The sequence below is a fragment of the Poecilia reticulata genome, chromosome 12 (assembly GCF_904066995.2).
Source record: "Poecilia reticulata chromosome 12, P_reticulata-male-v2, whole genome shotgun sequence".
NCBI lineage: Eukaryota > Metazoa > Chordata > Actinopteri > Cyprinodontiformes > Poeciliidae > Poecilia > Poecilia reticulata.
Window position 1 is genome coordinate 24,860,606 of NC_088841.1, and position 24,310 is coordinate 24,884,915.

Below are 24,310 nucleotides of genomic sequence, written 5' to 3' on the forward strand. Positions count from 1 at the left end.
CAAAAAAAAGCTAAATAGACAAAATTCAGTTTGCGTTTTAGCTTATAGATCAAATAAATGATGGTTTTTAACTTATTAGTTCACATTTTCATAGAACTGATTTCAAACCGATATGCTAACATTAGCATCAGTGCTAACATTAGCATCAGTGCTAACATTAGCATGAGTGCTAACATTAGGATCAGTGCTAACATTAGCATCAATTCCCCCGGTAATAAACTGGACATTACATCCTTCCGGGGTGAATAGAGTGATTATCTATCTAGCTTTCAAAACAATCATAAACGGACATGAATCGGTTTTTCTGATGAAAGTAAACTAGGAGAAAAGTGGGACAACTTTACCGAAATCCGTGATTTGAGCTCCGCGGTGTCCGTAGCGAGCAGAGCGCCCTGGACAAGCGCGTGCGGTGCGGTACGTACGGGCTCTTTGCACCTACAGTGTTGACGTCACGTCTCCAGGAGCTAATGCGGCTCACTTGTTTCCGCTTTGAGTTACCATGACTGCTAGAAAAGACTGAGTTTTATTTCAGATGCAAAAAAAGCAACACTATGAACATTGTTGTCTTCCTAATATAATGGGCTTTTAAGTTTTCATTAATTTCCAAGCGATCCTGAATTAAGAAGATGGTGGCTTGTAAATATTTGCCACTACCAGTTAAAGCTAACGCTGCACAACACGAAGTTTTCAGCCTTCACTTCACTCCGGATCAGCCTAGAAATACCGGAGATACGGATGGTAAATAAAGGAGCCTCCCTGAGTTATTTCCATGGAATCACTTCTGTATTCAGCCTGAAAGAGCGAATTTATGGGAACGAGTGAGCAAACCAGAGCCAGACAGCCGAGCGACTGATCCACCTGTACATACTGCTGTAAGCACCGTCCTATCTGAGCTCTGAACAAGAAACATGCAAAGGTAATAAAACAAAATAACACGGAGACCTTAAGGGACACGGACCGTGTCCCTGCTTTTAGAAAAATATGACCGTGTCACACAATCATATTTTTCTAAAAGCAGCAACTGTGAACCTGAACCAGATCTCTGACACCAGAGCTGCGCTGCTGTTAAGCTATGAGGCTTTTAGCTTCGTCAGGCTACGGAAGCTAAAAGCCCGAACCGTAACCTCCCCCGTTAGTCTCTGACACTAACGACAATACTTGAAAATAAGGTAAAAACATTATCCGTTAGAATGTTTAGATACTTAAATAGCACATTTTTACAAAAACAATGTCCGAGAATACTGCCTACTAGCATAAGCTAAAGTCAATGTTAGCCACAAAGTTTAAGTAAAACTCACCTTCTGTCAGTGAATGTATAACGAGGCCCTGCAAGCACCTAATATAAAATGATATTTTTATTGGATCGGAAACAATCGAGCCGCATTTCCCCGAACGCGGAAGCTGAGGTGCAAAGAGTCCACTGAGACGCAGCGGAAACACGAATTTACGCAACACCTGTCACAATAAGAGCTCCGGCTGATGACGTCACGCAACCACAAGGCGCCATATTGACAGGAAAAAAAAAACTGTGCAATATACACAGTGACTGTCCGCCGTTATCCAACTGTTTGAATGAACAAAGTTATGAGTCTCATCCTTAAGGATTCTGGTTGGAGGGAAAGAAGGATTTCTGATTAAATGGGTTTGGAGAATGAAGACAAGCGCTGGACCATTTTATATCAGTTAACTTAAGGTGAGCATGATTTAATGCCATTCACCTATTGATGACTTGTTTACAGTGTTTGTATGTCAAAGACTTGCTAACAAAATGTTTGGCATCAACTGCTAGAGCTACTCACCGTGGTAACAATCCTGTTGGAAGAATTTGGGCCACGTTTGAAACAGATGAGATTTCTGGCTGAAGTTCTGTCCAGGAAAATGTCCAAAACAACCAGTTCTTGTGTTAGACTCCTCCCCTCTGAGAGCTTTATTTCCTGTACTCAAGTCCAAAACTTTACATGTTTTGGACTTGAGCTTTAATTGGAGTTCAAGAAATGACCATATGGTGACATCCTGCTATGGAGTGAAGCAAAGGAGGAGCTTATATTAGTACCAGGATGACGAAGCAGTATGAACAATCAGTCCACTCAATGCAGTGAATGCACCCGTCCCTCCGCAAAACTACAACTGGTGGATCAGGAACCCAGTGTTGTTCAATATTATGATTAAAAGTTGACATTTGGATATTTGATCAAGGTCACTCAACACAATGGTGATAAAACTCCTTTTCCACTATATTGGTCTCCAGCTGAACTGTAAAGAAAAGTAATGATTGTGGATTATAGTCACTTGCATGATACTTGATGGTCTTGCATTCATCCCAAAGAGACCATCAGATTCAACATTAGTCTCATGCCGTTGGGTCATTCAGGGCCTGGAACCACCTGCCTTGTTTTGAAGGTCCCTTCAACCTGAAGAGGAGCAAAGCAGCTTCCTCCTCAGAGCGGCTTCACGTTTGGAAAACCCTGCAGAAAACAGAGGGCTACACCAGCACCGGTTCCAAGCCTTGGAAACCATCGGTCACCCAGTGATTCACTGAGTCTTACGGTTCCCAAGCTGCTGGTCTTCATGACCACCTTCATTCTGAGCAGTTGGCAAACAGGACCCTGCTGACCATGCAGGAGTTTGTTGGCTACAGTCAATGCGTTCATAGAAACCACATCGTAGAAACCACATCCTTTAGATCCAGACACTGAAACGTCAATCGTTAGTCATCGATATATTGGCAAATCTAAACATTGAGAGGAAGAACCAACTCCTCTCAAAAAACTCAATTACTGCCAATCGACGTCCAGGCTTTTGATGTGGGTGAATGCATTGCAGCTTTTTATATATTATGATCTGTTTGAAGAACATTAGGATCAGTTCTCAACATGAATACTAAAGTACTGAGGAAGGAGTGGAACTTGAAAGCTAAACGTTGATACTGGAATGGGAACAGTTTGTCACCAAACTAAAGTCAGACGATCTACAACCGGCTGGTTTTACTGGTGGAAAAGACGAAGAAGATGACAGAAATGGATAGAAAATAAGAATAAAAATTATTGGTCATTTAAAACTTTTCAAAATTAAACAACACCAGAGCCTTTTCTTGTAAATATATATTTACAGTAGCCAGATTATTTATTGTCTTTTATCTAAATTGGCCTTAATTCTTCACTCAAGCACAAATGTGTAATTTTAACCACATTCCAAGTCTCTGTTTACTCGCCTAAATATAAGCTGAACATGACCACAGACACGGTGGTGATGTTCATCCCTGAGCTGAACTGGGATTTTCCGACCAGTGGATTCTAAATAATGCGTCTGCAGCAGCTTCTTGTCGTTTGTTATTCCGACTCGGACGTGTTTCTTCACCGAGTCCCGCTGTGCCACCGAGGCCGGATTATCAGGAAGTCGGTTTTTACTACGTCCGATCCAAATCGTCTGCACGCAACATTTCTGCTCTCGCCACCAGGAGGAAGTTCTTTTTTATGTTATCAGTTGATTTATGCATGCATATGCGCTTCTGTAGGTTCGTCCAAAACATGTAAAAATACTTGGTGCTGCTGTCACCGGATCATGAATGAATGAATGATTTGTGTTTCGGTTCTGTGGGTTGGCATTGTGAGGATTATCTGGATGACAAAAAGTCCAAATAAGGTGTTTTTATTGGAGGAGAATGATTCAAAAACACATATTTACGCAACTTGAGCTTACATAATGCTAAAAAGACCCACTGCTTTTTGAAGTAATGCTAGTAGTTAGCTTAGCATAGATACCTTTAGCTAACACGTAAAAACACAGAAAAAAAGGAGAGAAAGAAAAAGAAAAATACAGAAACACACTAAGATAAAAAAGATTCAAATTTCAGCAAGATAAAGGATTTTGTTTGAACTAAATAATATGAATAGTAACAATATTGATGATTTACATGTAACAGGTTTTATTTCTACCATGTTATTTTTTTGGTTTTGTTTTATTTTAGCCATATTTCAGATGTAAAGTTTGTCACAGAATTCTGACAAAACTTCTCTTCCTCCTAACGGTTGGCGGTTACCATGGCAACCGCCAACCGTCACCATGGCAACCGCCAACTGTCAGCTCCCTCCCCCTTTTTTCTAATGTTGCTGTTTGAAACCGTTGGATTATCGTTAGCTGTGTGTTTTCTTATCAGATTCCAGTGAAGTTTAATTACATGAATGTTTTCATGTCCAGTTTTTCCATGTTTGTTTTTTTTTTAACTGCGTCGTCGACACTGTCCAGTTTATCTGTGTTTCATTTTTCATCTGTTCACTGGAAGCCGTTGCTCTGTATTTTGTTGAGGGTTTTTATTTACTGTATAGGGCACATATCTATATTTCTATGTATAGAAATCGGTGTTTGCGGTGCATGTTCACTCTGTTTACTGTCGGTTTTATAAATGGTTCCTGGGTTCTGCATTCCTTGTGCTGGTTGGGGCCCTGAAATGAAACCGTCCTCCGACTCGTTCATGATTCACGATGAGGTCGGCGCAGGAATTTCTCAAGCTGCAGCAGCAGAGAGGAAGAGAGGTGGGGAAAGACTGAAGACGGTGAAGTAACACGGTGGTGTCACACGTCCGATCAAAGTCTGGCTTCGCTTCGCTGCGTCTCAAATGCTGCATTCCACCGACGGCGCAAAACTCCAGGAAACTCAGCTGCTCTAATGTCACATCATTCCACCGTCATCATGTCAAATTCACATAAATTGGTGACGCAGAGTCAATTAATTTTAACTTTATTTAAAAAAAGTTTTTGTAGGTATTTTAGTTTGAGCCAAAACGACATTTTATCCTACACAACCAGGAATCGTTATGCTTAAAAAAGATGTCTGGATGTCTGTGATTTGGATAATTTACAAATCAGAAAATCAATACAATCTATCATTAGATATTGATAAATGTGTTATAATCCGGACAACTTGTTTTTATTCAGTAGAAGGATCACATGTGTAGTAATAGAACAGAAATAGTCTTTATTGTCCAATAGAGACACAAAAAAGTGCCAAAAGTGTTAAAATAAATACAGTAAAACCTTAAATGTGATAGTTTCACCTTTGAAGACAATCTGTTGACATATTTTGTTATTTCATTTAAAAGAATTGTCATAGAAAAAGCAGTAGAGTCCATTTTTCACGTTCCCTGACGTCTGATTGGCTGACTGGGCTTCTTGATGACTCCTTCCCTGAAGGCGAGGCTAGCTAGACTCAAAAGGTCAGAAAAATAAACAGAACCGAGTCCAATCTGCATGTCGGATTCAGCTGAAGTAAACGTTTTGTTTGCATGGTGTTTATTTAATACTTGGGTCACACTGCAAGATCATTAAATCCATTTTGACCCGATTTTTGTCTTCCGACTATCGGAATTCACATTTTCCACGAATTTATACTTAAATTTAGGTTTTCTACTCCTTCTAAAAACAACCCAGGCACTTAAAAAACCACCGATTTTAAATGTAGGAGCCATTTTCCCCTTTTTTCTTTTGGTTAAATCTTAGAATTTAAATTGTTTTATTCTTATTGTTTATTTCCTAGTTGATTTATCATTAGAATTTTTGTTTAATTTTCTGTTTAGAATAAGTTCTTTGATTAGGAATTCACTTAATTAGTTAATTAATTTCAGGTTGGGATGTGGGTATTGGGTAGCATATGATGCACGTGGTGGTCATGAGGTTTTTTACCAGCCTACAGAATCAGACAATAAGTCACATCGGTGTCAGTCAGAGAGCAGGTGCAGGAATAGGAGCAGAAGCCTGGAACCTTTTGCCTGATCTGAAAAATAAAACCAAAGAACTATATTTTGACTTTTGATCCTTTTTTGCTGCATAAACCAGAATCCACGGTGCATCAGGTGACTATTTGAGTTTGATTCACCTTTTCTTTAGATCACCTTTGAGTTTTGAGATTTTTGAATTTAAGTTTAGAGACAAATGGTCACTACATTAAATGTTTTTTTAAAAACACCTTTCAAACATAACGTCACAAATCAGCACATTGCTCCTCACGTAGCAACCTCAGCAAACAACAGTCCGTTACTTAGCAACTCCAGCAGAGCTCTGCTGGTTACCTGGCAACACAAGCAGAGCTCCAACACCTTTGGTCAGCTGGTTTCACGTGTAAGCGTTGAGTTGGGAGGCGTGGAAAGCAGCAGATTGTTTGGATTTAAAGTGACAAGACGCCAGAAAACAAATAAAATCTCATTATCAAAGAATGATTTTGTGCAAAAAAGAAGAATGTAATGAATATGTTTTGTATAGGCCACAGACGTATCCTAACATGTTCAAGGAAGCAGTTTGTCGCCTTTAATTTGCTCAGAAAGTTGAAATATTCTATTTCCGATTTAATTCTTCTATGTTTTCAATTAATTTAACTCTTAGAAAATGAACTTTTAAAAAAAAAAAAATTCATTTATATTTTGTCTTTACAGGAAGAAAAATGCTAATTTTTCATAGACTTTAAATTTAAAGTCTGGTGAATGTCTGAAAAAGACAAAACTAACATTTTATGTAAATTTTAAAACAGTTGAATAAATTCAACATGATTTATCTTAAATTTAAAAGTTAGCGTGTTCAGTAGCGTGTTCAGTAGCGTGTTCAGTAGCGTGTTCAGTGTCATTTCCTGTAGGTTTGATTTCACAGTAAAAGTCTGGACACACAGAGCTGCTGGTTATTCTGGACCGTGTGGTAAACCTCCCGCTCTGCTCCTCCTCTGCACCTCAGACCAGGGAAAACCGATCTTACACAACCGCCGCCCAGGTCTGCCGTCCATCACGACCCGACCCGACCAGAACCCGCCCCCCGCTGAGCCCGGCCCAGATAAAGGAAGCAGCCTGCAGGAAGCTCAGAGGCATTTCTGCACCGAAACGCTGAATCCTTCAGATTCAACACAGGATTTGACACAACAGGTGAGGAGCTGCTGGATTTCTGATCTACTTTAATAAAGTTTTGTTTATATATTCATGGAGTTTTGTCAAAGTTTAGAGAAAGTAATAAAATTTTACTGCAAAATCTGACCAAGTATTTTTGATGTTTGAAACAAAACTACTTAAGGGAAGCAGGACAGATTGTTTTCATTTCAACATGACATTTTTCACATTAAAAATGAAATAATCTGGTTTTACTTTTTATCATTATCAAATAATTATTAACTTAAACTCCGATACTTTGAAGAAGAGTTACTAGTTTTGTCTTATTTCAGATGTAATGAGACGTTTTGTACTATAAACTGGACTAAAATACTTGGTTGGATTTTGTGTTTTTGCAGTGTTAAAGTGACCTGTGTGTTTTTTAAATGTGCTTCTTGTTGATGTTTCTTAGAGACGGTAAACAATCAGAGATGAGGCTGCTGAACGTCGCTCTCCTCCTTGTTGTTCTTCTCACGGCGACGATGGAAGCGAAACCGGTAAAAACACAAAAACACTGCAAAACAGCAACGTCCATCATTTAATATTAATATTTTCTGTTATATTTATTATTACTGAAAATCAGTTTTAATCCACAATCTAAATAATTTTTTTCACATTTTTTGCACACTATTGAGTTACAGGTGTGTTTTTTATGTTTTTATTTTATTCTCTCTATTTAAACTTTACAAATTTCCCAGTTTTATTACCTAATTAAACAAAGATGGTTCCAGAATGGAAAAGATTAGTTTGTTATTTTGTTGGATTTTTGACCAACTTTTCTGTCTAATGTTGGTTCGCTTCAGTTTTTCCTCTGCAACATTTTTCATCTGGGCTTTGACTAGACCAACTTCTGGATGGGGATTTCTTTGCAAATAAACAGATGATTCTATAAAATCTGTAAAGGAAAAATTATTTTAGGATGTTTTTATCACTTTTATCACATTTGTTTAGCATTAATGCAGCCTTAGAAGTTTGATTGTAGTCGTCCATCTTTGATTAATCAGAAAGGTGAGCGTGGCAAATGACATTTTAATAAGTTATTTTAACTCATATTTTCTAATAATAATTGAAATAAAGGTTATAATTTATGATTTTTAAAAAAGTACATTTAAAAATATCAGATAAAATGCATTAGCTGCATTTTTATTAAAGTTTTGCATTTTTTTTCTTCCCTCAGAGACCGCCATGGCGCCACCTGCTGGCCCTTGAAGGGCCCGCAGGCCCATTTTGAGAAACGCTGGACTAGCCCGTTAAACAGTGACATAATTTTATAGTGTTTTGATGTACTGAAAAAAAAAACATGAACTAATCTATCAATTATTCTGATGATTAATCGATTAATTTGATAAAAAAGTCAATTTTACAGATTTTTTTATTTAATCATTAGTACTGCAAAAACTTTACAAAAATATGTAAAGTCATAATATGATAAGAATAAAGTGAAGTCATAATGTTGGAAGTGTTAAATCGCAACATTATAGGGTAATGTTATTTGCTAATGCTCCGTTTTAACAGACAACAGTTTTGAGAGAAAGGACAAAACCGTTTTCCACAAAAAAAAAAAAACTTTAATCAAAGTCGACTTTCTTTCCCTCTAAATGTCGTCTGGTTCGTTTAAAGAGCATAAAGTCAGAAATCTGAAGAGTAAAACGTTTATTGTCGCTTCGTTTTGGATTTTCTCCGCAGATTCGCCACAGACACGACGCCGACATCCCGGACAAGAACCAGCCGCAGCGATACCTGGCGGAGCTTTCCGAAGGCTCCGAGGAATCCGAGGAGGAGGAGGAGGAGGAGGAGAAGTCCTCCGAGGAAGAGACTGAGGAAGAGGAGGAGGAAGAGGAAGTAGTGGTGGACGTGACGGAGGCCGCCACCATCCCGCCTTTGCTGGTCGTGACCACGGATTCGCTGACGTTCACCTCGGGAGACGGCAGCACGCTGGCGCCGGAGCCGGACACGGCCAACACGGCCGGGCCGGTCATCATGGTCCGGGAGACGACGCCGGGGCCGGCGGTCACCGGCGTGACGGCTGACGTCACCACCGCCGGCGTGGTTCCGACGTCACTAAGAGCTACCTCAGACCAAATGAGGGGAGATATCTGAAACTCCGTTATGTTCGGGGGAGATCAAAGTGTGGGGCGGGGGCCATTTGTGGCCCCTGGAAAGATTGTGTGGGGCCCCTGATTTAAGTTTGGATTCTATTTTTATTTAGGACAAAATAAAATATTGTGACTTTGATGGAGTATTAAGACCACGACAAGAAAATAAAAAATAAAAAAAATAAAGACTTTTAAAGTCGTACAAGAATAAAGTCAGATTTAACAGAATAAATTCATATTATTTTCAATTTATTTGATTATTTTGACTATATTTTAAAAATATCACAACTTTATTCTATTATTTTGACTTTATTCTTACATTATTTCAACTTTATTCTCAAAATTGTTTTGACATTTTTCTCGTAATTTTATAATTTTGTTCTCATCGTAAATGTTTTTAATTTTTATGAGTATGGCCGTAAACCTCTGACTTATCTTGCAGCAGAAAGTGTTGGCTAAGACAGAAATATTTGTGGTTAAATAACCAAACCTTTTGCATTTTGACTTTTACCACATCTACATTTTTTTAATTTAATAAACTTGACTAAATAAAGTGACCTAAACTCTGATTTTGATTAAATTGTGACCTATATTTCTTTCTTTCTTGATACATAGAAAATTTGCAAAATTGCTTTTAGTAAGATAAATCTACAGAAGGTAAAATGTGTTCCCCCCAATAAAATAATGCAAATTACTGAACATGTTGGGACGTTACGTCACAACCTTTTCTCCCACTGAATCTTTTCTTTATATGGAATAAAAATAATTTTTTACACACATATATAATGCTTACATGTGTTATTGATTCTCTTTTTAATGTACTGTCCTTTAGACTTGCGGTGTTTCTCCGTCAAGCAGCTTTTTTATTGTTTTATTAATTACTTTTATGTAAAAAAACAAACAAATCTGTGTGTTTGCATGTCAATCTTTGCCGGATTGTCAATTTTTAACCCTGTTGGAGGTGAATAAAGGTTTCTGTTCAAGATTTGCTGTGTTGTCATTATTGTATAAACATATAAATGTGACTAAAACCCAAACGTTTGTGGTAAAAACCGCAGCTGGTTGTTTATTACGCTGTCGGGTGTGTCGAGGTTTTAACACGTTCTGCCACAGTGCTGATTATGGGTTATAAATTTATATTTTACACAGATTATACACAACATGGACGACTAAAACAATGCTAGCATCTTTATTTACTCAGAACGGTAACCGGATCTTAGATCCTACATATGAATTATAATTGTAAATAAACAAACTAACATCCACACCCACTAAATTTATACTTAAATATGGACAAACGCTGGCTGCTGCAGTTTAATCAAAACAAATCTAACATCGAGGAATTTTACAGGACAAACTGGTGGTGGTGTTGGGGGGGAGGGGGGTTATGTGCCGAGTTTGTCTTTTGATTTTTACCCAGAAAGCATTTCGGCTAAACCGTGAGTGAAACAGCCATTGGGACTGACTAGTACATATTCCATTGGGGAAGGTAACTTCAGCATTAAATACACCTTTCTCAACAGGTGAGGGCGCACTTTCTCCATCTATAATCAGACATTTAAGTGACTTGAAACCATTCCTCCCTCCAGACCTCGGCTCCTGTCTGCTAAATACCAATAAAATTTAGTGGAAGCTAATGCTAATGTGCTACTTCAGCATGGTAGCTGGGGGACAGTGCTCAAAAGTACTGTCCCCCGAAAGTACTCAAAAAATTTACTTAAGTAAAAGTACAAATACACAGACAAAAATGTACTCAAGTAAAAGTAATACTACCACATTAACATTTGTACTTAAGTAAGCCAGTAGGCTTTTAAAAATACTTAAGTATTAAAAGTAAAAGTACTTGCTGAATGGATTACCTAATCGCTAATATCATTAAGTTTACCGATCATATTTAATTTTAATACATTAGAAATGTGCCATTTTAATGAACAATGCCACAGATAAAGCATGTTTTTATTGTGTTTATTCTCTGTAACAGTTTAGACTTAGACGTGATTCTATACATCATAATTTCAGGGATGGAAACATCTTGTCTCCTGTCTTAACATAACATGAACTTCACTTTTTTTGCCACTAGTGGCTTTTATTTTGAAAGAAATCCAACAGAAAGGGGATGGAAAGAAGGTGGGTGTGAGAGGACAGGCAACCAAGGAGCCAGTAGCAGAGTTGTAGTCAAGGTCACCTACCCAAGACCAAGTCAAGACCAGCACCCTGCGCTACGTGACACAAAAAAAATAACTTTTACTTATCAAAATTGCTTCTCAAATTGATCTGAAAGATCCACATTCCCATAAAAAAAACTAGAGCTGAAATAAATGTAATCAGTAAAGATCCGTCCAGAAGAATCAGATCGTTCCTGAAAGTCATATCACTATATTGCACTTTGGTCACAGTGTTGTCCCATATTTGCGACACCTCAAGTCAACACCTCCACACAATAATTCAGCGCATGAGTGACAACTTTTTTTCATTGCAGATACAACATGTGTCTCAGTACAGCTAGCTTTGCTAGCATCACGTCCACAGATCTTACCTTTCTTTAAGCTTTCCTTCCAAGTGACGCTAAATGTTGGACGAAGTCCCACCGTCTGTGAAAGCGAAGCGCTGCTGATTTTACATGTCGCCATATCTTATGATTTATGCAGCTATTATATTACTGACGATTAGCAGACATCTTCTCCCGCTCAGAGGAAACCACTGCGCATGTCTGGAGCTCCGCGTGCGAGTAAAGGTGGAGCCGATGGGTGACAACAGACACCAAGTCACGTTATTGCTTGGATTTTACGGCGCCACCTTAAGTCCCTGAACTTCACATTTTAACGGAAAAAAAACACAACGCGACTTGGATGTAACGAGTAACGAGACAGTTTAGTAGAAATGTAGTGAAGTAGAAAGTACAGATACTTACTGTAAAATGTAGTGGAGTAAAAGTAGAAAGTATCCATTATTAAATCTACTTAAGTAAAGTACAGATACACGAAAATTGTACTTAAGTACAGTAACGAAGTACTTGTACTTCGTTACTTCCCACCACTGCTGGGGGAATCCAATGCTAAAATCCCACACAGTATGTAGTGGAAGCTAGCGCTACACCAACATGGCCTTTAGCAGAAGCTAATGGTGAAAGCCATTAGCGTTCATTTATTTGAATTGACCTAGCTTAAATTCAAATCAGAATTTCCCTTGAAAGATAACAACCATCAAACACCAATTTAATTTTGACTTTATAATTTAAATGTTCTTTAGATATAATATATATAGAGATAATGTGAGGACAGGAAACAAGGACTGCTGCTTAAACAGTTTCCACCCCTTTCAAAATAACAGCATGGATATGAGCATCAAATTACTTGACAAATTCTTAACAGTTTAACAAAAGATCAAACTTTTTCAACTAAATAATTACAAAATAGACAGATAAATTAGAGATTTGGAATTTATAAAAAAAATTAAAACAAAAGTTAGCAAAATTGCTAAAGTGCTAACTGAAGAATGCTCTATTAGCGGATTAGCAGAAGTGTGTCAACCACTGGCAGTTATTTGGTTTAAACCAAATTAAAGGGGATTTGAAAACTATTGATCATTTTATTTCCACTCCACAGTTGGAACCACATAATATCCCCAAAAAATAACCTGAAGTTGGTGGTTGTCGCCTCACAAACCTCTGGTCTCCATGTCAGTCCAGAGTATTTGGCCTTTGCTGTAAAACTATGTTGCTACTCCATGTCTGGTTACGTAAAATGTGTTTTTATGAAGCTCATTACTCAGAGGGAGAGCAGAGGAGTCATGATGCTCAAGTCCCAGCATGAACAACCACTGATGGGTTCACTTAATAACACCAGTCATAACTTTGAACAGAGAAACTTTGGGTGATGATAATGTTGCACTGACACGTAAACCTCTAACCAGCAGGCATTTGCTACACTGTAAAAACAAACATGCCCTGTGGGGGTTTAATTGTCTAAATGATTTAGCTCAGACGTCAACAAACGTCGTTAGAAACCAGCGATCAGGCCTGAAATCTGGGTTTATTGATGGATTCTGACCTGAACCTTCAGAGTCACATAAAGATGATTACAAAGTCGGCCTTCTGTCACGTTTCTCTACATCTTGTCGAAATAAAATCCAGAGAAACTCAGAGAACGGACTCAGAACCAGAACCTGTTAAGAGCTGCCTTTGATTAAATATTACTGAAACACTGATTAATAAATTATATGTAATTTTTATTACTCGTTACGTCCTGAAAACCGATTCTAAAATTAGCTATTTGTGCTTAATTTGTGACTTTAAATTTAAACTGAAACAAATAGTTTATCGTTTTTACTGGATTGGCCTCATGCTGCTAATTAGCTTTAATTAGCAAAACAGTTTCATGATCCGCTAGCTCTCCATTAGGATATTTACTTTTGTTGTCTAAAATAAACAGAAATGGAAATAAATTGTGATCATTATGAAGTTTCTGACAGAAAAATATAAAAAAGTAACCTCTTTTTTAAAACAATTAATCAAAAATCACATGTCAATTACACCAAGATAATTCTTCTTCTCTGGTGTTATTATGTTAGGTGATGAGCTTCAGGTCTTTCAGGTTGGGAGGCCTCTTCATCATCACCATCATTTTATGCTCCCTTTACGTGTTTATTTAAAAAATCTTCCGGAATATCAGCATATGAGACATCTGAACACAGGATTTCATTGTCTTCAAGGCTCTTCTGAAGAACTTTTAGTGATTTATCGCCATCCAGTGGAGCAAACAAGGTATTACAGCTCGTTTCCTGGAAGGAAGCTTTTGATTCAAACGTGAAAATAAACAAAAATGACTTAAATTAAACATAAATTTTATGTAATTTATGTTTGGTATTTGGAAAAAAACGTAATAATCATAAAATCCAGTAAATGAACACACATTTAAAGAATTATATCTCACTTGCTTCTTTTCTTCTTTTACGGTCCTCAATCAACATTTTACACCATAATAATCATTAAACTTTAAAACTTTTTGTAAATTTTCCCAGACAGTGAAAATCATGTTTGTGTCTGTATCTGTGTAGACAAGTTTAGTTAAAAATAATGTTTGTTTCATTATTTCCTGTATATTCAGGGTTTTTACGCGAATCGCCAGTCGTCCTTCCTGTCACTGACTCGTGTATTTATGACTCGGTTTGTTGTTTCCATGTTCCTGTTTGCTCATAAACCAACACAGCCTGAATAAAATAGGTTTTCTTCTCACTCCTCATCTTCATGCTTCAGACGTTTCTGTCTGTCTCGTCTTTCCTCCTCAGGGGTGCAGTCTGAAAGCATCCAGAGAAACCAGGCCTGTAATCAAGTTTGACGTTTTTATGTGTCTGCGATATGTTGAGGAGCAGAAAAGAGCATAAAAAGACGAGGAGATAAAGTCAAGACAAAAGCCGGTGTTTCATTCTGTCCTGTAGCAGCACATTATACGTTTTAAAATTACACAATTTTGACAAATTTATGACAATAATGGGGATTAAAATGACACAGCACTGGATTCTGTGCTGCCACACAAACATCTCTCAGCCGTCTGGGTTTTTTAGGTTTTCTTCTGGTTTCTCCAGTCTTTTTATACATTTCTACGAATATTCTATTAATATTTTATAACTCATTTTAGTAAGAATACCTATTACATCATAGCACAGTTTATAATAAGAAAATAGCTCAGAACAGACCAGAAAAAATAATTTTGTTGTTGAAAAATATGCAGACATCTTTGACCCAGTTACATCCCGATATGTTTAAAAAGAACAGAATAATGGATGATACACAAATTTATCATTTTCCTCCCACAGTCCAAAAAAATATGCTTTTAATTTGGTCTCTAAATTGCTCTCAAATCTTATTTTTTATATACCGTATTTTCCGGACTATAAGCCGCTTACATATGGATTTTTCTTCCACCACCAGGGGGCTGTCTAGCAGGACGTGAATCATTGGAAGTCCAAATTGGAAATAAAAGAAGAACGCGCCCATTAAAACGGAATTAGGTTTTAATAGGGAATTGAAATAGCATTGAGGGGAAAAAGATTTTTAGTTTTTTTCAATAATACTGGGATCATTATGAGAATTTGAGGTATACATATTAGGGTCCAGTAGATGGCAGTAGTGCAACAATAATGGAAATAATGGATGCAAGCTGCCGTTGAAATCTAAAGAAGGAGGAGAAGAAGAAGGCGCCCATTTTCATTTAGCACATGCTAGTAGGAGACAGTAAGGAGTTTTTTCTCTTCAAACTCATTATCAGTTCAGTTAAATCTAAACTTGGCAACTTTTTCTTTGTCAACCGTAATAAATGTGATATTCAATTGACCTGTTATGATTCTGATTTTGGGTGTCGGCTCCCCTCTGTGGAAAACCTGGAGCGGCAGAGAAATCTGTGGCTTATAGTCCGGAAAATACGGTAGCCTATCAAAGAATTTCCGATTTTATTTATGCCTTTGCATTTAATCCAATCAATTAGCATCATAAAATGAAAACAAATAAGCTAACACAGCTATAAAATAACACAAAATAACAAAATTGTGTAAATTTTGGATTCTTTTTAAAACGTCTACAAGCATATTTGAGTTTACTGTTTTAGCTAATCTCTGTTAGCTCGCTATAACAAACAACAACATAAAAGAAGCAAAAACACAGCAGTAGTTCAAGCTTTTCTATTCCAATTTTACATTTTATTTGTATAATATTTGGACAGTTTTGATTCCTGTTAGCATATCGTGATACAATGAGTAGCTAACATGTGCTAGCATGACCCGATCACTAGCATAATTTGATTAAGAAAATTAGTTTTTCGAGTTTTGTGTGTTATAATGACTAGAAGGATCATAATATGTTCATATTTTAATTTCCCCTTAATTACAATAAAAGCGTGCTAAAAATTAGCGTGCTAAAAATTAGCACACTAATTTTTAGCACGCTAATTAACGGCTCATTTTAGATTTAACAGGCTTGAGCTACTTTGAAAAGAATGCAGTTTTAATAAATTGTAAATAAAATATTTCTCTAAGAGTTTCTATGTGTTATTTTTGGTAAATTTCTTTTGTGAAATGCTTAAAGAGCAACAAAAATTTATATGTTTGTTGTTTATATAATGAACGCTTCAGATAAAATCAAATAACATTATTTTGAAATAAATTACAAAATAATGGACGCCTTTTTTGCTTGTATTATTTTTATACAAGCATAAAAATAATAGTCAAAGCTTCATTAAATATTTTTTAATTTTTACACCCTCAGGCAAATAAAAACAAAATGCCAACATAAAGACAAAAACAAAAGTCGTTTTTATATGAAAAAGAACTTTATTATTACTTTAGAAATGGTACAATATGATACATTACAGTAAACATCACTGAAAACACATGGAGCAGGTGGGATCTGTGCAAATCAACAGGACTGTGTTTATTTTTAATTCCTGACTGAAGTCTGCACTGCGATGCAGTTTCATCCGTCTGCATCCTTTTGTGTAAAACATGTGAACCAGTTAGCAATGAAGCATTAGCCACACTGGCTACAAGTTTCCAATTACACTCAAAATATTCCAAGTAATTGTTTTAAAAATGTTCCTTTTCCTCTAATTCTAAAGCACAGAAATCAGTTTGCAGTTATTAAATGTGGATTCCTTTGTTTGTTGGAGGAGACAAGAGGACGTAATGGAGCAGTTGTGACTTGCAGTTGGAGGGTGAATGGGGGCAGAGGACTTCCTGTAGCGGTCGTCATGGTGACCGTCCTCTGGTTCTCCCCTCTGGGACCAATTAACCTACACGCCACAGGAAGCAGGAGGTATCGCCTTGTTTGAATAAAACCCACAGCAGGAACGTTTGTTTTCATCCAGACGTTCAGGAATAACCAGATAAATAACGCAGAGGAATATTAGAGCTATTAGTAAAGAAGCTGTGGTTTCCCTGTTTGACCCTGCAGTTCTAGTGGCCTCAGGAGAGGAGAGAGGGCAGGTCTGTTCTCACGCCGCCGTCCGCCCCGCTTCCTGGACGCCTTACTTGGCGGTGACGACCACCGGCGTGTCGGTGGGGCTCGGTCCCGCCCCGTCCTCGTCCGAGTCGCTTTCCACGCTGTCGTCTTCGTCCGAGTCGCTGTCGGCGGCGCCGGGCGTGGCGGTGGCCTCCTCGCTGCTCTGGGCGTCCTCGGATTCGGCGCTGGCGCTGTCACTAGGGGAGCTGGCACCTTCCTCCTCCTCCTCTTCCTCTGGAGTGCTGCTGCTTTCGCTGTCGTTGGCGGTGGACGCCCCGCTGCTGGCGCTGTCGTCCTCGGCGGGAACGGCGGCCTGCCGGGCGCTGGCGTCCTGGTCCTGGGAGAGTCCAGAAGAGGCGTCCAGGCCCTGGGTCTCCACCTCTGGGGTGCTGGTGTCTTCTTCCATGATGTCAGAGTGGATCTGCAGCGCCTGGAAGTCAGAAATCACTCAGTCAGAACCGCTACGCAGTAAAAATGCCGGTGTTGAATTAACACCCAAAAGTGTCTATAGGTGTCCAAGTCAGCAGGTGTTAAAGTAACACTTTTGAAAGTGTTAAAAGATTGACACCCATTTTTTTGTTAAATTAACATTGATCTATAATGGGTTTAAGAAAAGTTAAACTTTCCATTTCTGTGTATTATTTTGAATATTTTCCACTGGATTTGATTGATTATTTACCTTTTTAACACCACATTATGGTTTGTGATCAACACTACACTGGTGTTACTTTTAATATATTTTAACACCAGCACTGTTGTAAATGTTAATGTGACTCTGTATTGTTGAATTTAACACCAGCTGACTTGGACACATATAGACACGTTTGGGTGTTAATTCAACACTGAAACCATTGATACGCATCAGTTTGGGAAGTTATTCCTAAGGTTTGGGATGCAAGAGAAGCACAACTGGGGAGAACATGGACCAGTGGTGAACCTTTACAGGAGAGGCCAACTCAGCACATTTACTCCAACAGATCAATCATGTCAATTAGAATGTATTTCACAAAACTGCAATGGAAGCAGTTTTTTCACATCACACGAGTCACGTGATCAACAACCGAAGGCAGAAACTAGAACTACAGGAAGTGGCAGGATGATGGTGCGCCATGCTTTTTATTGCATTTCTTATTTAATGGACATGCCACAGCTGTGTTTTTTATGACATTAGCAGAATATCAACAACGTTTTGCAGACATTTGTAATGGAAACGTAGATAGTGACTCATCAAAAGGGTCACAACAGAACCCAGAATTACATCTAAGTCCAATACAACCAAAACAAACGTTAGCCTAGCGCTAGCTGGAGAAATGGCTCGTGGTCTTTTACCAGAGACAAAAGACAAACCTGACGTTATTCAACATATTGTGAAAAAGGAAGTAAAGCTATTGTTTCCTTCAGAGGTCAACATTTCTACCACTTCCTGTACCTTGTAAAGCTTTGGGAACTTCTCCACCTCGTTGCCATTAGTCATGTCATAGGCCACCTTCTTGCCAACGATCTCGTAGGATTTGTAGGGGTTGGGGCCCTTCTGGTAGGACTTCTCCTCCACATAGAGGATGGACTTATTGTCGTCGATGTATCCTCCCAAACTGTCCCCGCGACCAGCGTCGGGGTCGGTGACGACGGTCGGCTCGATGGTTTCCTGCGTGGTCTCCGGCTCGACGACGCCGGGCGTTGGGGTGACGGTGACGGGCACCGGGGTGGACGACTCTCCAGACTCTGAGTCTGAGTCAGATTCCTCCTCATCTGTGTCCTGTGATTGGAAATATGGAAATATTTAGGAAACCTCTGAGTCAGAGGATGATTTCAAAAGTCACCGGCAAAGATTATGGAGAAGAAACAAATACAGCATTTTACTCACACTCTCCTCTTTGTCGTCATCATGGTCATCGTCGCTGTCGTCGCTGTCCTCACTGGTGGCAGGAGTGGTCTCTGCTTGTGCGCCACCAGCTTTGACCTGCACTGGGAGCTCAGCCGCCGCCTCCTGTACGAACCCAAAACGTGCAAAACTGAAGGATCTGGTGGATAGTTTGAGACTCACTTCCTGTCTGATCCTCACCTGAGTTTCATCTGAAGCATCTTCACTCTCATCTGATGCAGACTGAGCTGGAGCTACGACTTTCTGCAGAAGAGCAGGACAATTTCATTAATTTACTTTGTCTCTAATGGTTTTGAACAAAGAGTCTGGCTGGAGCCGAACACTGTTAAGCTGGACATGATGCTGAAACCAGGCAGATTTCCAAACCCAAGCAGGATTTCAATGTTCAGAAGAACAATAGAAAGGAAGCAAATATAACCAGCAACCCAGATGACTATTTAGCATCAACACATCACAGATTGTACATTTAGTTAAGAACATATTTTAATATTCAAATAATTTCTCTCAAAATAGTAAGAAAACTTTTGTTTGAGACACTTTTAATGAATTTCACCTGCTTGGACTTAAAAAAATCAATCAATCAAATTTTATATGTATAGCACATTTCAGTAGCAAGGCATTTCAAAGTGCTTCACATAATTAAAATAATAACAGCATGTGACAGTGAATAAACAGTTAGAAAGACAAAGATAATTTTTTTAAAGAAAAAGAAAAAAGGTTAAAAAGATAAAAACATTAAAACCCGCACCCCTTGTAGGACTTCAGTTAAACGTCTCACACCTCAGAGTTTTAGTTAAAACGCCATTTAACAAGGATTCTCACACCCCTCGATATAGATTCGTTTAACTGGAACGTTTTCTGGTGGGGCTTTATATAGACAGTGTGAAAGAGAAATATGAAGAAGTTAATAACTAGATGAAAAGTAAAGATAAAAACATTAAAACCATCGAAGACATCAAAAAGGCAATTATGTGTCAATTAACTGACAGAAGTACTTTATATAACAGTTTTTATTTTTACGCTACATCTGGATTTAAAATAGATTTCACCTGAACTGGAGCCAATCGTGGCTTAGAAAGAACATTTTGCTGTTTTCTGATGACCGGGCGCGCTGGTCTTCTCACCTGTTCACATCACACATAACAATAATTATTTTATGCATAAATCACAAACTCATTTCTGCGTGACTCTCTCTGGGTACTCACCACCTCCTCAGAGCTGTCGGAGCTTTCACTGTTAGGTTTTCTCGCCTAGAAAGAAAGTAAACATCAACTGGATATGATGACAGAAGTACTTCCTGAATTTAATCCATGTAAACCGAATAAAACTCACCGGTCGGCAGAGAACTGTGGCGAAGAGCAGGACGAAAACAATGGCCACCTTCATAGTGGGAGAACTGGGAACCAGAACAGGTCAAACAAAATAAAACTATAAAACACAACCAGGATACCAAAATACACGTCTGGCAGCCATAACTTCACAGGAAACACAATGACATGTCAAACTTAACATCAGCTCACTGGAGATTCCTGCCTAAGAATGGAGGCTGCCGGGTCACATGACCGTTAACTAGTCCTGGTATGTCACAGGAAGTCATTAAAGTCTTAATTAGAGACCAAAAGGAGAAGTTATGAGTCCCTGAATTAAAACTTGAACTTTTTCTCTGTCATCAGGGCCAGAAAATCACGTCGCTCTGGACCGTGGTTTCATGAACCGTGAGACACGACGAGACTTTTTTGGCTGAATCGGGTTAAAAGACGGGAGAAAATAAGATACAAGAATGTCTGGAAATAGTCCAGCTGTAAATGAGATTACAGGGGTAAAAACACGGAGAACTAGTCAAAGTCTGAACTGTTTCTTCACAGTAAACATGCAGTCAGTTTAACGATGAAAAGTGCAGAATAAATCCATTTTTAGCCAAAGGTCGTCGTTACGTGTAACCCAGAGCGAGTGGTGAATCTGTTGGACACCAGCTAAAGACTTTGACATTCAATCACTGCAACTAGTTTCCTTGTGGGAGGATCAGTCTGAATGCCTGCTTCTATGTTTTAATGATGGACTCCTCATGTAGCGTGTATTTACTGGGTTATAACTGGAAAGCCGCAGCGCAGCCGGAGCTCCATAGACGCCCATAGGACTACAAGCGTAGGTATTTTTAAAAGTCTATCTTTGTCCCGAGTGCATGACCTTGAGGATGAGGACATTTGGCGTTGAATTGATTGGAAATGAAGATTGTTTTCAGGATGGATTTTCTGTGGAAGCAAAAACAGCTAATCGCTGTTTTGAGGACGGAGTTCAAAGACATTTCTGGTCCGTCTTTCAAATTTTATTCAGAGAAACAAGTTTGTTTTTTATTAGATGAGAAAAATGCGATGCTATGACGATTAAAAACAAACAAAGGACAAATTTGGAAAGCTAGCTGATGTTAAAGCTAGCTGATTAGCATAGCTTAGCATAGCTGTGAATTAAGTGGAAAAAAAATCAACACAAAATTCTTAAGTTAGGTGGTTATGAAGTTAGTTGAGCTGTAATACAAGTTATAAAATAAACCATTTAAGTATTGGAAGCTAGCAGGTAGCATACTTTTTAATGCTAACGGCAGTAAGTTTACTTTAAAGGAGAGGTTGAGTGAAACCTACTTGAAATATATTTTTTAACGATTTCTAAGCTATCATATGTTTAGCTATGAAGATAATTAAACCTGTAAAGTATGAAAACATTTCCATCTTGGAAGCTAGCAGGTCACAAAGACGTTTTTGATGCTAATTAGCTTTAATTTAAAGGATAAGTTGGAGAAAACATACTTAGCTTACTTAAAAAATATTTATCTGTGATTTCACAGCTGTTAATCTAGTTATGACATAAAATATCTTCTAATCAACCTCTGAGGTTAGAAAACATTCTTATCTTGGAAGCTAGGAGCTAGCAGATACATTTCAATGCTAACGGCTAGAAATAGCTTTACTTTAAAAGGAGAAGTTGAGGGAAACAAACTTTAATTGTGATTTTTATCATGTTTAACTATGAAGATTATTGAGCTAAAATAAAACCTAAAAGAAAAGAAAACTGCTACATTTTAAGCTAGCAGCTAAAAATTACCATTATATGCTAACTGCTAAACATATGTTTTAAAGAACCACAGAAGTGAAAAATACATATTTTAATTATTTAAACCTTTTAAAATTATTTTTTGTCTTGTTATATAGTTTAACTACAAACTACAAAGGAAGATTGTAAAGAAAACACTTTGCTTTTCCAACAGGTTGATGTATTTTTGTTTTAAAGAATAAATTTAACACAACACTGTGGATAATTTAGAAAGTATTTTCCCAAACTCTTGCTGCAAACCATCTTTTACTGACATGAAAGATGTGTGTTTATTTTAACGTGCAGGTGATGTTTGATAGTTTCCTAAAACTGTAAAAAGAAAAAGAAAAAGTTAATGAATCAAAACTAAAAATATTAACTAGCTCCTTTAATGTTGGTCCTAAATATCTGAAATGTTATTTGTAAATAAATCAATGATGATAAAATACAAAACCAAATTCATATTAGATGCTGATCTTTTTTAGTACTTGGTAACGTAAATCTGAGTTATAATAACTATAAATCTTACAAGAGTATTGATTAATTCCAGATAAAATTGATTGATTATACTTGTTTTATATTTACTGGTTTGCAGTAGAATAAAATGTTGAAGAAATGTTTTAATTTGGTTACAAGATCAAATCTTCCACTCAGATTTTCAAGGCAAAAACAAAAACATTCCTGTCATAACAGCGTTTTGGTTTGAGGTTTTTTCTGTCAAACTTTTAAACTTGAAATCTGAAATTGTTTCCTATTCTAATATCGAAAAGAAGAAGTAAAAGTAAAGCTGAGAATAGATTGAATTTCCACAGTTATTCTCCATTTAACCCAGAAAGAAAACCACATTTTAGTCTCTGCACTGAGAACAAACTAGTTCAGCTTTCTTAGTGTGAGTTTATCTATTTTCACACAACAAGTAACAGCATCTTTTCAGATCAACAGTGATAAAAATAACCATGCATCCATCCTGACCTTGGTTGCAGTCAGCAGAAGAATATCAGCAGCTCAGGTCAGTCTGTACTTTACCTCCTGGTCTTTTCTCGCTCCACTGCTGGAACCGAGGCTCCTGGTTGGCTTTTAAGCCCGGGGACCTCGCAGGAGCAGCCAATCAGAGCAGAGCGTGTGATGTCATGAGGTTAACCGCTCCTGGTCCACCTCTCCTCTCTTCTCCCACTCTTCCTGTGGTTGGTGTTGTGCTGGCAGACATACATGCTCAAACCTCCAACATGTGAGCGTGTGTTCTCCCGTGTTCTGCTCTCTCATGCTGATGGAGTGTGGAGTTAATTTAAGCTCATGTTCGGACAAGCGCAGGGGAAAACCAGCGGCGTATAGATGGCATGACGGTGATTCAGCTTCCTGACAGACACAAGAACAACATCTGTCTGAGGTTTTCTACTAAATTAGGAATTTGTCTACGAAACCAGACTAATTTGTTTCAATTATAAACATTAGTTTTTATTTTTTTAGTGCTGTTATGATCTTTTCCAGTGTCAAACTATCTCCCTGATGCGTAACTTAATAATTAATTAATAATCTGATGACGTTTTTACAAAATTACCAACTTTTTATTAGAAAAAAGAAAAACCAGGACACAAAAACTGTGGTCTAAATTTAGTGTCTATTTATCATCTGCAGGTGAGGCTCCCATTATGGGTTACCATGGCGATAAAGTCTGGAAAGAGGTGAACCTGTTAGATTCGTCTTCACTAACATGGATATTTACAACAATCAGTAGCAGATACCGCTAACTAAAAAGTTAGCTATGCTAATGCTAAAGCACTAATCACAAATGTTAGTTCTGTTAGCACTAAAGCGCTAAACCAACATGGTGTTTAGAGTAAGCTAATGCTATCGCGCTAAAGCTGAAACACAGATTTACACATTGCTGCATTTAGATTCCCACCAACCACTGAGTTAGCTATGCTAATGCTAAAGCACTAATCACAAATATTAGTTCTGTTAGCACTACAGCGCTAAACCAACATGGTGTTTAGAGTAAGCTAATGCTATCGCGCTAACGTTGAAACACAGAGTTACACATTGCTGCATTTAGCTTCCCACCAGCCGCTGAGTTGACCAATCACGTCTCGTCACAGGACACATAGTCAGCCAATAGCGACCCTTCGGTTTCCTGCCGCTGCGTCAGCCAATCAGATCTTTTCTTCAACTTAATTCATTTATGTTGTTCACTGACACCCTGCAGAAAAATGCAGGTTATATAGCTACTAATGTCAAAAATGTATTTTTAACATTGTCATCAATGTGATTCTGAAGCAAGGCCTCATCTAGATGCAGAAGTTGTAAAAATATATGTATATATTTGTGTTTCTAAAAAACAAAGCACAGAATCAAAG

At 38.0% G+C, this 24,310-nt stretch overlaps 2 protein-coding genes across 2 annotated transcripts; one reads left to right on the top strand and one right to left on the bottom strand.

Moving 5' to 3' along the window:
- Positions 1-6,769: 6,769 nt before the first annotated feature.
- On the top strand, positions 6,770-9,982 carry LOC103474034 (uncharacterized). Its single transcript, XM_008424752.3, has 3 exons — positions 6,770-6,901; positions 7,314-7,398; positions 8,588-9,982. The coding sequence occupies exons 2-3, from the start codon at positions 7,333-7,335 to the stop codon at positions 8,999-9,001; spliced, it is 480 nt and encodes a 159-aa protein (XP_008422974.2). The 5' UTR covers positions 6,770-6,901; positions 7,314-7,332; the 3' UTR covers positions 9,002-9,982.
- A 6,315-nt stretch (positions 9,983-16,297) lies between these two features.
- spp1 (secreted phosphoprotein 1) lies at positions 16,298-23,037 on the bottom strand. The gene is made up of 8 exons (XM_008424753.2): positions 22,929-23,037; positions 20,202-20,265; positions 20,075-20,119; positions 19,919-19,993; positions 19,050-19,112; positions 18,852-18,974; positions 18,417-18,743; positions 16,298-17,417 (listed from the first exon to the last, which is right to left on the bottom strand). The coding sequence occupies exons 2-8, from the start codon at positions 20,253-20,255 to the stop codon at positions 17,013-17,015; spliced, it is 1,092 nt and encodes a 363-aa protein (XP_008422975.1). The 5' UTR covers positions 20,256-20,265; positions 22,929-23,037; the 3' UTR covers positions 16,298-17,012.
- Positions 23,038-24,310: the final 1,273 nt, after the last annotated feature.